The 13,358-nt window shown below is 43.6% G+C and overlaps 1 protein-coding gene across 1 annotated transcript; it reads left to right on the plus strand.

The window, feature by feature from the left end:
• Positions 1-11,003: 11,003 nt before the first annotated feature.
• On the plus strand, positions 11,004-13,334 carry LOC136496709 ((+)-neomenthol dehydrogenase-like). Its single transcript, XM_066492454.1, has 5 exons — positions 11,004-11,191; positions 11,388-11,631; positions 11,709-11,780; positions 12,011-12,205; positions 12,762-13,334. The coding sequence occupies exons 1-5, from the start codon at positions 11,157-11,159 to the stop codon at positions 13,140-13,142; spliced, it is 927 nt and encodes a 308-aa protein (XP_066348551.1). The 5' UTR covers positions 11,004-11,156; the 3' UTR covers positions 13,143-13,334.
• The last annotated feature ends 24 nt before the right edge of the window (positions 13,335-13,358 follow it).

The raw sequence follows: 13,358 nt of genomic DNA on the forward strand, positions 1-13,358 counted from the left end.
ATTTTCTTGGCATTTGCCCAACATGAACCTTTCATGACTTTTGTTGTAGAGTTCATCTAGAGTCATTTTGGCAAGGTTGCAAGGTTTGGTTGACGATCGAGAATTCCATTCACTTTATAAAATAATTCAAGCAAGGACATAACTCGTCATTTCATAGTGACTTCTTGATTCCAAACTTCACGAAACTTTTCCATGGATCAATATAGATGGGTATTGATGTGAGACACATGAAGATATTCCAATAACACCAGCCAAGCATATATCTTGAAAAGGGCCTATATGTAAAGCAAGGGTGCAATATCCACGTTTAGGTTGGGGCTCATTTCCATAGGTTTGACCTTGACATTTTCATCATCACTTAATATGCCATGTTTGAGCTCAAACCCATTGCTTAACTGGTGGCAAACACCTGGGGTGTTACAGCCCTCCCCCCTTAAAAGAATCGCGTCCCGAGATTCAGGACGAAAGACTTTTATGGAAGAGAGACATGCTACCAGTTTCCAATATGAGCGATAGCTTTAGGCTACATAGCTTCAAGCATGAGAGAGGCTAATTTGGTCAAGACACTTTCTGATACTTGTTACTTTGTAGTAAGTTTTGTCTGAAGAATTTCCTTCATTGGCCTTCATGAAGTATTGTTACTTTGGGAGGAATCCAAGATAGCAATGTCCTACGTACTTCGTCCTTGATGTACGAAGAGCGATACAAACGTAGACTAAATACTTGCAGCATCTACTTTCCAAGTGGATATAGCACAGACCATATGGACTTTGCACTAGACCGCAGCCTATTGACGGATATTCCTTACAACGGTGCTATATTTGTTCCCAAGGTTTGAAAAGCAGTTCTCTACAAAAGTGGCTTGAGCACAACTTTTCGTAAAGGATGTGATCATAGATAGGGTAAACATCCTTTGAGGGTATGAGAAACTAGTTAACCAATATCCAAACTGGTTGTAGCGGTGCAATCACTTAGATGTCAACTGATGGAAAACTACATAATGTTCCATGTGTGTAGTGCTCTTTCTCTGATAATAATATTGTATGGTCTGAGTCTGCTGAGTGAGTGGTAAACGTAGTAGCTGACTCTATCGGCTCAACGTTCTCGATGATCATTCCTTAGGGAGCCTTTGAATCCAGGTTGCAACAGTGATCTGGGTGGAATCTGATGCAACCTCTTAGGTAAAATCACATATAAGTTACCAAAGGCATGTCAGCATTGGAGAACCATTGACGCAGAAGGATGTTAGCGAGGCTTGGAGGACAACACAAGTTGCAAGTAATCACAAGACCTAGGACTAGTTCACTACCAAGCAGGTTGAGCACAATTTGCCTTCGTGGTGCAGTTGCACAGCAAGTTGGATTGACTTGCACCGTAGCAAAACCAGCTTTCTTGAACTATATTTGACATCGAGGCTTCCATTCTAAGGCCAATCAATATCTCAAAAACCATAATCCGAAAATCTACGGTTTGACACCTTTCCAATTGCTTTCGAATTGCTAAGGGCACAATTTTGACTTCTAGAACACCTTGACTACTCACGCATTGCTGATCTAAGAGGGCAAAGGCAAGGCACATAGGGTGCAATTAGTCTTTACAAGGGTATGGAGGGTTGTCTAACAGCAATACACCTACAAGTTGTAATTTCTTGGTAGGAATGACAAACACAACCGTCTAATGCAAATGATGATCGCAGTCACAGCGAAATTGCAGATTCTATACCCTTTTGTTTTCTATTCATATCTCACAAACTACTGCTCCAATATGCACAAATTTGGGTGGACAGGTAGATTCATGGGTCTTCTAACTACTCACCAAAATTCAACTCAAACGGACACCGTTTGACCATCCAAACAATTCATCTACCAAAACTGTTGTGTTCTGAAATGGCAGCAAACCGAGCCGACAAGATATCTCTCAAATCCGATGTTTTACTCAACCAATACTCAACCAACTTAAGACATTGAAGGGCCCTAAGCAAGGAATGAGATCACCAAGTTTGGGGTCAATCCAACTTCGTTTGAGTCACTAACCGCCAGCTTGAAGATTACCGGTTTAGTGCCACAAAATCTGGGCAGATTTCATGTCCTCCCTTTTCTTCGCTCCACATGTTGAGGTGTGTGTTTGGCACTCTCTAACCTTTCTCATAGCAGCAGCAGTCTTTCTCTAGCTGAGGATGGAGGCTAGAGTTTTCCTCACATGCTTCTCTGGTAACACTTCAACCATCGTTCTAGACACCAACTTGACTATGCACAAGCATTGGACTTGTGGGCTGTTTTCAGTAGGGCACAAAACATTATTCCACATGTAGGGCATTTCTACATTGACAAGGAATCATTCCTATATATCCTTCGGCACTTCATCCAATAGAGTCCGGACACATGTGTTAGTGGCACCTTGGGGCATAAAGATGCTGAACTAAAACTAGGGACGTGCTTTCGCTAGCTCCTACCTAGCCGATACAACATCTTGTACTATATACATGATTATCCAAGATGGAATTGACTTGATAGCACATTTGGAGAAGAAGTAGCACTTACATTGCGGGGCCAGGTTTGTTGTTTCCTTGATCAACATTGTTCTGTGAGATCTGGCCTTCATAGTTACCAATTAGTCGTTACCTAACTGAAGACTAACTTTCCTACTAGTAACAAATCAGTTGTCCCTCAACACTAAAAAGGTTCCAAATCTTCACTCTTGATAATAAAAATTGTGGTCGAAGCCTACAGATGGTCGCCATTGAAGTCAGCAGAAAGGGGTCACACCAAAGAAGGTCGGTTCATCTATGTGATCCTTATGCACCTAAAGATTGAGAACCTAGACAGGAACTCATATATACTAGGTGACCTATTACAGCGCATAATATCCTGGTCCATTTATCATTCGACTGATAACTTGTTCAACCTTAAGTGTTGTGCATCTTTTCTGATCCAACTGGAATGACCTAAGTTGCTCATTAGATGACCGACTTCATTACAGGGATAGCTAAGGAGGGTCACTTGCCTACCATCTCTTGTAGTCTGTTACGTTCATGTTAGTGATATGTTCTTCAAAGGTTAACCGCTGGACAACTCCGGAAGGAAATCCCATTGCATCTAGTTCGATATATAGATCGCTTGACATGATAAGGAGAGATAACCAAGGAAGAGCTCAAGTGAGAATAACATATCGGTGTAGTTTTGTAATGGATCATGACTAGAAACCTCGATACCAGCACGTGCCGAGCAGCACAACCTTATGTGTGCACCCACAGGAGGCTCTCGGTTTTGACGCGACACCATAGATCGCTAATTGTGGCACCATTACTGAACATACAACCCACAAGAAATCTCACATGAAATAAATTGGGTTGCGTAGGAGCAAGCACTATGCGAAGGAGGGATAGCAAACAAAGGTAGTCACAAGGTTAGGAGTCAACAAGCAGGGGATCCGAAGATTAAAACACAGCGCAAGAGAGCATAGCCTAATTGCCGAAGGCAACTAAGCAGGAGACTCTTGCTGAATTTCCATATACGCCTTGTATCCACCAAGTGATTACCAGATAATGATTAACCTGAGATTTGGTTTTGTCGAGCAGCAACATGAGATCAAGACTGATAAACATCTAGAGACTTGAAAGAGTTGGAGATAAAACAAACGAGATTCGAGGGACAGAGCCAAGGCACTGACTAAGGATTTAGTTGATAAAGCAACGACATGATCTGTGAGGAAAAGGTTCCAGAGCAGGGTAGATAGCGATTAGTGTTGCACCAGATCATCAGTAGAAGAAGGAGCAATGAGATCTAACAAGGATTTTTGAGCAAGGTCCTCCCACACAGGAGCGGGACAACCATAAAACATGCGAGCAAAGAAGGGGGCTAAGCTTGGGTCAAAAGTCAAGCAAAGGCATAGATAAAAGTCTTTGTAGCACAACGTTCAATGGCTAACAACCTCGTGTATAGGCTTAGGCTCCTAAGAGAGAACTTAATTAGAGATGACAACCATGAGATTATCAAAACTTGGACGCTGCTCCAGGATAGCGCTCTTCAACACCCGTATGCTTACCGAGGACAAAAGAGTGATAGCTACGGCACTACCTAGATAATGAGCATCCACATCTACATCATGGTCTTAAGCAAGCATTTTGAAACACTCAATCTAATTAGCTTAAGCGACTATCACTAAGCATAAAGCTCTCACAAACAAGCAGTCACCTACAACAACACTACTACACAACTTATGCAAAACATGGTGGTAAGGCACTATTATCTTTTATTTCCTTTTTACAGAGTAGGTGGATATCTCTACAAAACAAGTTTCACTTACATTTAGCAATTTAGCTTTCAAAGAGGTGGACTTTTTTGCTAACTACTAACTTGTCATCTATTTCTTTTGGAAGCAAACATTCAAGGTAAAGCTAATCGCACACTATCTTCAAGCATAACTATTCAAGCAGCATGGAACAAGGCACTTTATCTATCTTCACACAGGAAAATAGTGACATCACATTGATCACAAGTTACTTAGCATTAGAACAAGGTGAGGGAAGCATATTTATGCACAAGCACAATCATGATGCATGCTCGTCCTATTCGTCCTCACGAAATTGCCAGCCTAAGGTGGCAATCACGTTCTATGTTGGTGGCATAACACGTACTCTCTCGATATATAGCTAGTCATCAGCTACATTCAATCTACATATTCGTGGTTAGCGTACCTACAGGCAAATTCATTGCAGCCCATCCCCACAAGAGATAAATAAGTGCACAATGAAAACAATAAACTAAGATACCCTCCATATACACATCCCCAGATATATATACTTCAGTATCCATAGCTACCCGGCAGATATACCCACAATTAAGTACCTTCATATATACATGTGTGTACCATGTAAATATTCCAGTAACCACAGCTAACTCTCCCCTAGACCGCTAGTTGGACGGTCATGCTCTCACAACTCACACTTACCTAGACGTAGAGGCAATTGATCCATACATTACCATCCAAGTGGATGGCATCCATACTATAGCACGCCGTATGGACGACGAAAGTAAAAACCCCCATGTTAGTACTTAGATAGCCACCTAATAGTCCTTAACTGGGCATAAAAGAGGATGTCGCTAGCATAGTTTTGCAAATAAGTTTTGACAAATTTGCCTGTAGCTAAAGTTTTAGTTAAAATAGACTTTTTAAAACCAAAACTTGGCTTTTAAAACTATGTACCTGACAGTATTATGCTTAATCTCGCTCTGATACCAGTTGTGATAGAACCGCCCAATTTATACAAGATCAAGTACGGTTGTCCCCGCTAACACGTTGACACACCCATACTCTCACTCATATAAACCCGGTAGTCCGCCGAGTGTCTCGAAAGACCTCGGTAAATCAACATCGCAACCAAGATCACATGATTAAGCGAATACACATCACATACACGGGGTTGCAGTGAAAATAATATTACAATTGGGTTCATAAATAAAAGTACCAGTTTGGGTTTCAAAACCGCTTAGTGAAAATAGCATGGCTTTCAAATGATTACATTAATATAAGTTCCAAATATATTGCTAGCATAGTGACATCATCCGACAAAAGCATATAGATGAGAAGTAAGTATAGAATCACCGAGCCCACTAGCGGTTAGCCACCATCATCAATAGGTCAAGAACATCACCCTGCAACAAGGTGGGATAAACCCTGAGTACTCGAATGTACTCAGCCAGACTTACCCGTCTTAAACCAAAATAAAGCGACACCAAAGATTATGCATGGCTTTCTTTAGTGGGCTAGCTAACTTGTTTGCGAAAAGCATAAGCTATCATGAAGAAACCATTTTAAGTACTTTGCATCATCTTTATTATGACCTATCCATCTAGGTAAGCACCTGTACTATAGCAATCACTTTATTAACCAATAACATCTAGTTACCAATTTAGATTTAGCATATCCCATATCATCCAGATAACCATCCTTGTTCCATAATAATTACTACGATGCCGTAACTCGAGTCAAGTGCTCACTATCCAGGAGCGATGGCGATTCGAATTGATTCCTAACCAGTTGGTGATTTATTCCTTACACAAACCTCACTCACCCGCTAAAGTGAGGTATCGGTCACCGAGTCAGCTATCCAGGAATCTCGAGTTTGCCAGGAACCACATGTACCAGGGGGCCGACCGACTGCTCTTTGGTCTTACCTTCGTGCCCCCGTGTCCTACTACACCTGCTCTGGTACAGTGCGCTGCGGGCAATCTACTCGGCCTGAATAATCTCCCAGCTTCACGGTCGAAAGGTACTTTATTCGGCCAGCTAAATGTAAGGCATGCGTTCAACATGACTCGAGGCCCAACAACGGTCGGTCCTTAATCGACACAGATGGAAACTAACAGCACCCTAGAACCCTGTCTGGTTGCCTCCAACTTTTTTCGTCTGGTCTCCAATTATCCATCACACATGGTTAATTTCAGGATATCATTCTTTCCATAGCTAAATTCTTCCAGTAACCACCTATAAATGTAGGTGACCGGATATCACCGATCGCTACTGGTCGAAGCAAGGCTAAGCAGTTATTCGATCCTGACCTAGCAGGATAATAAGGTAATAAGGTAAGCAAGGATAGTAATAAATGCATCAACGGTTTCAAGTAACTCCTACAACTTAATGCAACAATATATAACTCATATATAGAAAGAATTGCTTTTATAAAGTAGGAGACTTAGAATGCTCCGGGACTTTCCTGGGATCCGACACAAATCAGTTCAGTTAGCTTGCATCATCCTCGGGTTCAGCTCCAACATCACGTCCTTCACGTGGTTCATCTAGCGTACCTAAATGAGATGCAAGATGCATGTGTATGAATATGAAGAATGGTAATACAAGAGGCACCACATAAACATTCAAGACAAACACAAGATTATGCAAGACATAGACACCAATAGCTATTTAACTAACCTCACACAACTAACTATAGAGAGCAAGCTATTCACATCAAACCAAACATCGAGATAGCAAGTACAACAAGCATGGCATATTAGTTTACTTACGTTCTATTCAAATTACTTTAACTTGCCAGGTTTAGACAACCTAATATACAATTGCTCATCTTCAGTTAAGGCTTGGCACCTGCAACTAACAAGTTATCTTAATTAGCCTAGCATCTAAATCATCACATCAACTCATATCAAGCAAACAAGTTATTCACGGCAATCACAGAGTCAAGGCTGCAAACAGAAGCAGCAACTAATTTTACTCATAACAGGAGTTGTACTAATCAAAAAGATATGCAACAAGACAATCTGGAAAGCTTATGAAATTTTCTACAATTCATCTTTAATCCTCTTAGCATGATTCTCAAGTTAACTAAGTCAATTATACCCATTTACAGAAACTGGTCCACAATTGACAGAAAGCAGCCATTTCTGACACCCAACTTTAAACAGGCATAACTCACAAACCACAAGGCCAAATACCACTAACTTTTAACAGAAGCTAGATACATGAATTATCTACAACTTTGTTATTTTCATATTAAGATGATTTTATAGTTAGAAGGGTCAACTAATCCAATAATTGCATCTCTGTCCAAAACATAGACAGAAACTGACATGCCACTTTAAATAGCTATAAATGGAGTTATACATGTCCAATAAATGTGGTTCTAGACTTTTTAGAAAGCTTAGAAAATTATAAACAACTTTGTTGTAAACACCTAAAGCTAATTCTACTACTAAGAAGGCCCCACAATAAGAACAAGGAAACCCTCTCTGGTTTTAGGCAGAAACAGCCATAGAGATTTAAGCAAGTATAACTCAAGATCTACTTAGCCAAAAGTCATGATATTTAACTTTTTGGAAAGCTTAAGAAAAGTAACACAACTCATTTATTTTCACCAAGTCATGATTCATAACTTAACTGAGCCAATTAATTCAAACATGCAGAACTGTTCAGAGTAGAAGCAAAGCAATACAGGGCATTTGTTATTTTTATAACTCTTAAACTATAAATCCTAAACTCCTGAAATTTTTACTAGACAACAACAATCACCTTAGTAGCACTCCACAACATTTTCACATTTATTTGAGCATAAAAATTGTAGTTATGAAAAACACAAGACCTGGCAAGTAACAGGAACCTAGCCTCATAGATCTATTTTTACAGCAAAATATTTAAACTAAAACATGCCACATTATAGATGTAATGCATAGACAATTTCACAAGGATTCCCAAAAGTCCTCATTTTCGATTTTACGATTTTTGTATGAATTACTATGAATTTTCAAAGTGGAGCATTCAAATCTGTAAAAACCAGAGAAAAGGAATGGAAATCTTGCATCGGGGTCCCTACGGAAAATATAAATCAAACATCAACGAAGAGGTCCTCCTGAGCACTATTCACATGTGTCACAACTTCGCAGAAAGAACCTTCCCTTTTCTCGAATTCGAGTGCGAAGCCCTTGACGGGATTTGGAGCAGAGGATGCGCCGGAGCTCGTCGTTTCCGGCCGGAGGAGTCTCGTCAGCGGCGTAGGAATGGCGGTGGAGCACGAGCAGGGCTACGCGCACTCGCCGGTGTCCTCGGCTCAGCCCAAGGTGGAGCGTGGGGCCCTAGCCACGTGCGCTGGCGGCCTAGGCCGAGCAGCACCGCGGTGAGGGCGCGCCGGCGACGAGTGGCTTCAGGCGAGGGGTGCGGGAGTTGCGGCGCGAGGTGAGGGAGGTGGTGGTGCGGTCAATTTGGGTGGAGGGAGGCTGGAGACAAAGAAACAACGGCGACCAAATCTCGAGCTCGCGGCGGCAACCATGGCGGCCGCGTTCCGGAGCGCGCGCAGCACCAGAGAGCGAGGGAGGGAGAGTGGGGAGACGAGTGAGTGCTCGGGCATTCGCATTTGGAGGCTCAGGGAGCAGGGCGGCGCGTGGCGCGGAGGTCGGACGTGCGGCGGCAATGAAGCGCGCGCTCTGCTGCATGGCTGCCACGGAGACAATTCAACAAACACGTGGCGTGCGTCTCTGTGTCCGACTTGGGGTCCCTTTTTGGGCCATCTCTGCTCTGAACTGGGATATGGGCCTTGAAGCAAAATTATTCTCCTTCTGATGCTCTACAAACTTGATTCAGGGGCCATAGCCATTGGGGTAGCATATTAGTGGTTAATGACACTCCAAGACAGCATTGTCACTGCATTAACAGCGATTAACCATTTCCAAAAATTGATAGCCAAAATGAAGTCAACTGAGTGCCATCCTTATACATGCTCTTCGCCATCATGTACACTCCAACTTTTATCTTTGTACCAAATTGAGTTGCTTAATAAAATTTGGAGAACGCGAGACGCCAATGCCGATGTCCATAAATTTCTAGACTTGAATATTTCTAAGTGCTGAAATCAGCAGCAAATTCGATCTTGTGACCTCGATTTGACTTACTTCCAAGATGATCTAGCTCTTAGTCCAAAAACAAAGTTTGTTCTACCTGATATGGATTACAACTTTCATTTAAGGTCCAACCTCAAAACTAGTATAGAACCTGCTGTTCTACTTTGACCAAAGTAGGATCACGATGAAGCTTAAATCATCCTTTTTGATCCATTGGAGCATTTTCTTGGCATTTGCCCAACATGAACCTTTCATGACTTTTGTTGTAGAGTTCATCTAGAGTCATTTTGGCAAGGTTGCAAGGTTTGGTTGACGATCGAGAATTCCATTCACTTTATAAAATAATTCAAGCAAGGACATAACTCGTCATTTTATATGACTTCTTGATTCCAAACTTCACGAAACTTTTCCATGGATCAATATAGGTGGGTATTGATGTGAGACACATGAAGATATTCCAATAACACCAGCCAAGCATATATCTTGAAAAGGGCCTATATGTAAAGCAAGGGTGCAATATCCACGTTTAGGTTGGGGCTCATTTCCATAGGTTTGACCTTGACATTTTCATCATCACTTAATATGCCATGTTTGAGCTCCAACCCATTGCTTAACTAGTGGCAAACACCTGGGATGTTACAACGCCGGCTTGCCGTCCAACTGGCAGGTGACGAGGCAGTCAGCGCAAGGCCCTCCAGTGGCGCGCAGGACCCGGAAGGCGAACGCGGTGGACGTGGACCTGGAGACGCGGCGCGGGGTGGCTGAGAAGCTGAGGACGACGTCGCCGGCGCCGGAGCAGAGCGGCGCCGCAGCAGCGAGAAGCAGCAGAGCAATGCGCAGCGACGGCGGCGACGGCGCAACGCCCTAGCTCTTCCACACTATGCCGTCCTGGTTCTCTGCCCGGAACGGAAGCAGAGGACGAGTGCTCCACTACTCCTAGAGTAATGGTGCAGCCAGCCCGGCCGGCCGGATAAATGTACTGCTGCACGGCGCGGGCCGCTTTGTGCTTGCTCAGCCTTTGCGACTGGAATCATATCGTATCGTGTGGGTATTCGGTGTGGTAGCTTGCAGCAGCTACTGAACTGAATGCGCTGGCCTGGGAGCTGGGACTGGGAGTGGGAGGGGACAACAGAGAGAGGCGAGCTAGGGAGGGAGTGGGGTGATGATGAATGCGCTGTCTGTGCTGGCTACCTGGCTACACGGGCAGAGTGGTGGTATAAAATCTAAAAATGGAGGCTAGCTCAAGTGAAAAGAGGCAGGAACACAGGTACACTCCAGTAGGTAAGGTAGCTGAGGTGGACCGTGGACGCGGCGTGGGCAGGAGCAGAGCCATATGCTCCCCTTCTGATGCCTCTGCGCAATGGACCTATTCAAGATGTGGGCTCTGCTGCTATAACAAAAGATCTTCTCCACTGTAAGATTTTCAACTTTGATTAGGTGACCAAGACCATTAAGACAGTGGACGCAAGGACAGAGCAGGCTGTGGTAGGTGAAATGAGTGGCTGTGAATGATGCTGAACACTGGTTCGTGAACGAGCACCAGATTGAATTCGCAGCGCGTTTCAGTTCCGAACCGTTGTGCGGTTTTCGTTCGGTCGTCTGTCCGTTGTCATTGATTGAGTAGTGGTGGCCATCAATACGTCAATGTGTGGCCACCAAGAAGATGCAGCAGTGCAGCACGAGCATAAAAAAAAATATCCGGACACCGGTCATGGTTGCCATTCTTTTCTGTAACTGAACCCAGAAGGGTAGTGTCATCATCACCTTGAGACTTGAGTGCTCTGCTTTCGCTGGAGCCCGTGGTGCACGCTCATGGAGGCCGCCATTCATAGTGCCTCGAAAACAAGGTACGTGCCATACCTTACCTCATGCTTCGTTCTTGCAATCTTGCGTGCAGTCTTTACGAAAACAAGTGTGGGTCCTTCAATTAATCTGGAGCCTACCAGGTTTTGTTTAGGAAGAAGTCATAGTTTCTACTGTATTCTGTATATATGTAAATGTAATAACACAGATACTTCCGGTGATTGACCCTGGCCTTGACAGGATTGCTGTGGTCACCGGTGGGAACAAAGGGATTGGGCTAGAGGTTTGCCGGCAGCTGGCCGGCGACGGCGCCACCGTCGTCTTAACAGCCAGGGATGAGACGAGGGGCGCAGCCGCTGCAGAGAAGCTCAGAGACGCAGGGCTCTCCGATGTCATTTTCCATCAGCTAGAGATCACTGATGCTACGAGCATCGCTCGGTTGGCTGAGTTCCTGAAGACTCGTTTTGGGAAGCTAGACATCCTGGTAGGTTGCCTTTTAAAACTTCCAGATAATCGATATGCATGGCCAGGGATGATAGACCTATTACTATTTTTGTATAGATAAATAATGCCGCAATTGGTGCTGTTGAGTACGTCCAAGATCCTGTTGACAGTTCAACAAGCGAGGAAAAGGTGAGCTTTACTTACATCTTCAGATTGTCAGAAGTATTAGAAAATAACGCTGGTTAATGTCCGGCGCTAATTAGTGAAATCGGTACTACACTACTGGAAATCAAAGCATCTTCTCCAGTACAAAATTATTAAACCTTGGTGACAGGTCCTGTAATTTGATCTCTGGCAATTTATATTAGTTAGGCCAAATTGATGAAAAAGTTTGCTTTGTTGTCGCATGTGCCCAACAGTTCAGTGGCATGGATCAGGGTCAAAGGCTTGAATGCATGTTTAAAGGTGTCCGGGAGACCTACGACGCTGCAAGAGAAGGTGTGAAGACCAACTACTATGCCGTAAAGCATGTGATTGAAGCCTTACTGCCGCTGCTGCAAGCTTCCTCCGATGGGAGGATCGTCAATGTCTCCTCTGAATTTGGGTTGCTACGGGTAATATATAACCAACTTCTTTTGTCAACACCTAAGATCTAGTAACAGAGCATCTCTAAGAGTACCTAATATTTTCTTTCAAAAAACATAGAGTTTTACAAGTCCTTAAAAAAAGTATTGGAAGAAACAAAGGTCATCTCCAAGAGTTTCTAACGATCGACTCCTAAAATATAGAAGACAATTTTATATCAGGAATCATGTACTATTTCTAAATTATTCTAACCACTTTTATATATTCTTTCTCTCTTGTACATTTACATCAGAAACATTTTTCTACTCTTTATTCTTTCTACGCCGCTTCGCCTTTAGATTAGCCGACAAACATGCGCGGAGAGAGAAGATACGTGCGACTTCGAAGCGCACAACTTTACGCGGAATAGGGTGACTTTTCTTAAATTCTAAAAAATTAAGAGAATGTATTAGGAGTTGTTGAAGAGTGGTTTTTTCTGGTCGTCCTAAAAATCAAGAATTATGAAGGGATTTAGGCAACTGAGATGCTCAGCACGTCTTCTTTCCGGTGTAGTATAGAAGGTGGTAACTGTTTTTTCCTGTGTAGCTAATAAAAAACGAGGAGCTAAAGCAGGAGCTGAACAATGTGGAGAAGCTCACCGAGGAGAGGCTGGACGAGGTGCTAGCCACGTACCTAAGAGACTTCGAGGCCGGCGAGGTGGAAGCGCGTGGGTGGCCGATGGGTTTCTCGGCGTACAAGGTGGCCAAAGTGGCCATGAACGCGTACTCGAGGATCCTTGCAAGAAGGCACCCCGAACTGCGCATCAACTGCGCGCACCCTGGCTACGTGAGCACCGACATGACCATCCACACTGGACCCCTAACGCCGGAGGAAGGCGCAGGCAACTTGGTAAAGGTGGCGCTGCTGCCGGAAGGCGGGCCGACCGGCGCATACTTCGCGTTGGGAGAGGAGGCGCCCTTTGTGTGACAAAGCACCGTCGTTAACGTTAAGTTCGTTGTTCTTCAACTACCTGTTGTCAAAGTTTACTGCTGGCTGCTTTGTTCCTCTCCATGTCAAGTCCAAAATGTTGTCACACGACGCTGGTATTTTTGTCGATCGAAGTGTACGTGTCACTATGATATTAACCACCATGACAAATGTGGTTGTTGTTACTATAAATGTGTTTGTTAATGCTATAGTATC

The sequence above is a fragment of the Miscanthus floridulus genome, chromosome 12 (genome assembly GCF_019320115.1).
Source record: "Miscanthus floridulus cultivar M001 chromosome 12, ASM1932011v1, whole genome shotgun sequence".
NCBI classification, from domain to species: domain Eukaryota; kingdom Viridiplantae; phylum Streptophyta; class Magnoliopsida; order Poales; family Poaceae; genus Miscanthus; species Miscanthus floridulus.

Bases quoted from the DNA above. Each gene is read 5' to 3' on its own strand.
- LOC136496709 (XM_066492454.1), top strand. From the start codon at position 11,157: ATGGAGGCCGCCATTCATAGTGCCTCGAAAACAAG. The intron at 11,192-11,387 runs GTACGTGCCATA...TGGCCTTGACAG, and splicing joins CATAGTGCCTCGAAAACAAG to GATTGCTGTGGTCACCGGTG. The intron at 11,632-11,708 runs GTAGGTTGCCTT...ATTTTTGTATAG, and splicing joins TTGGGAAGCTAGACATCCTG to ATAAATAATGCCGCAATTGG.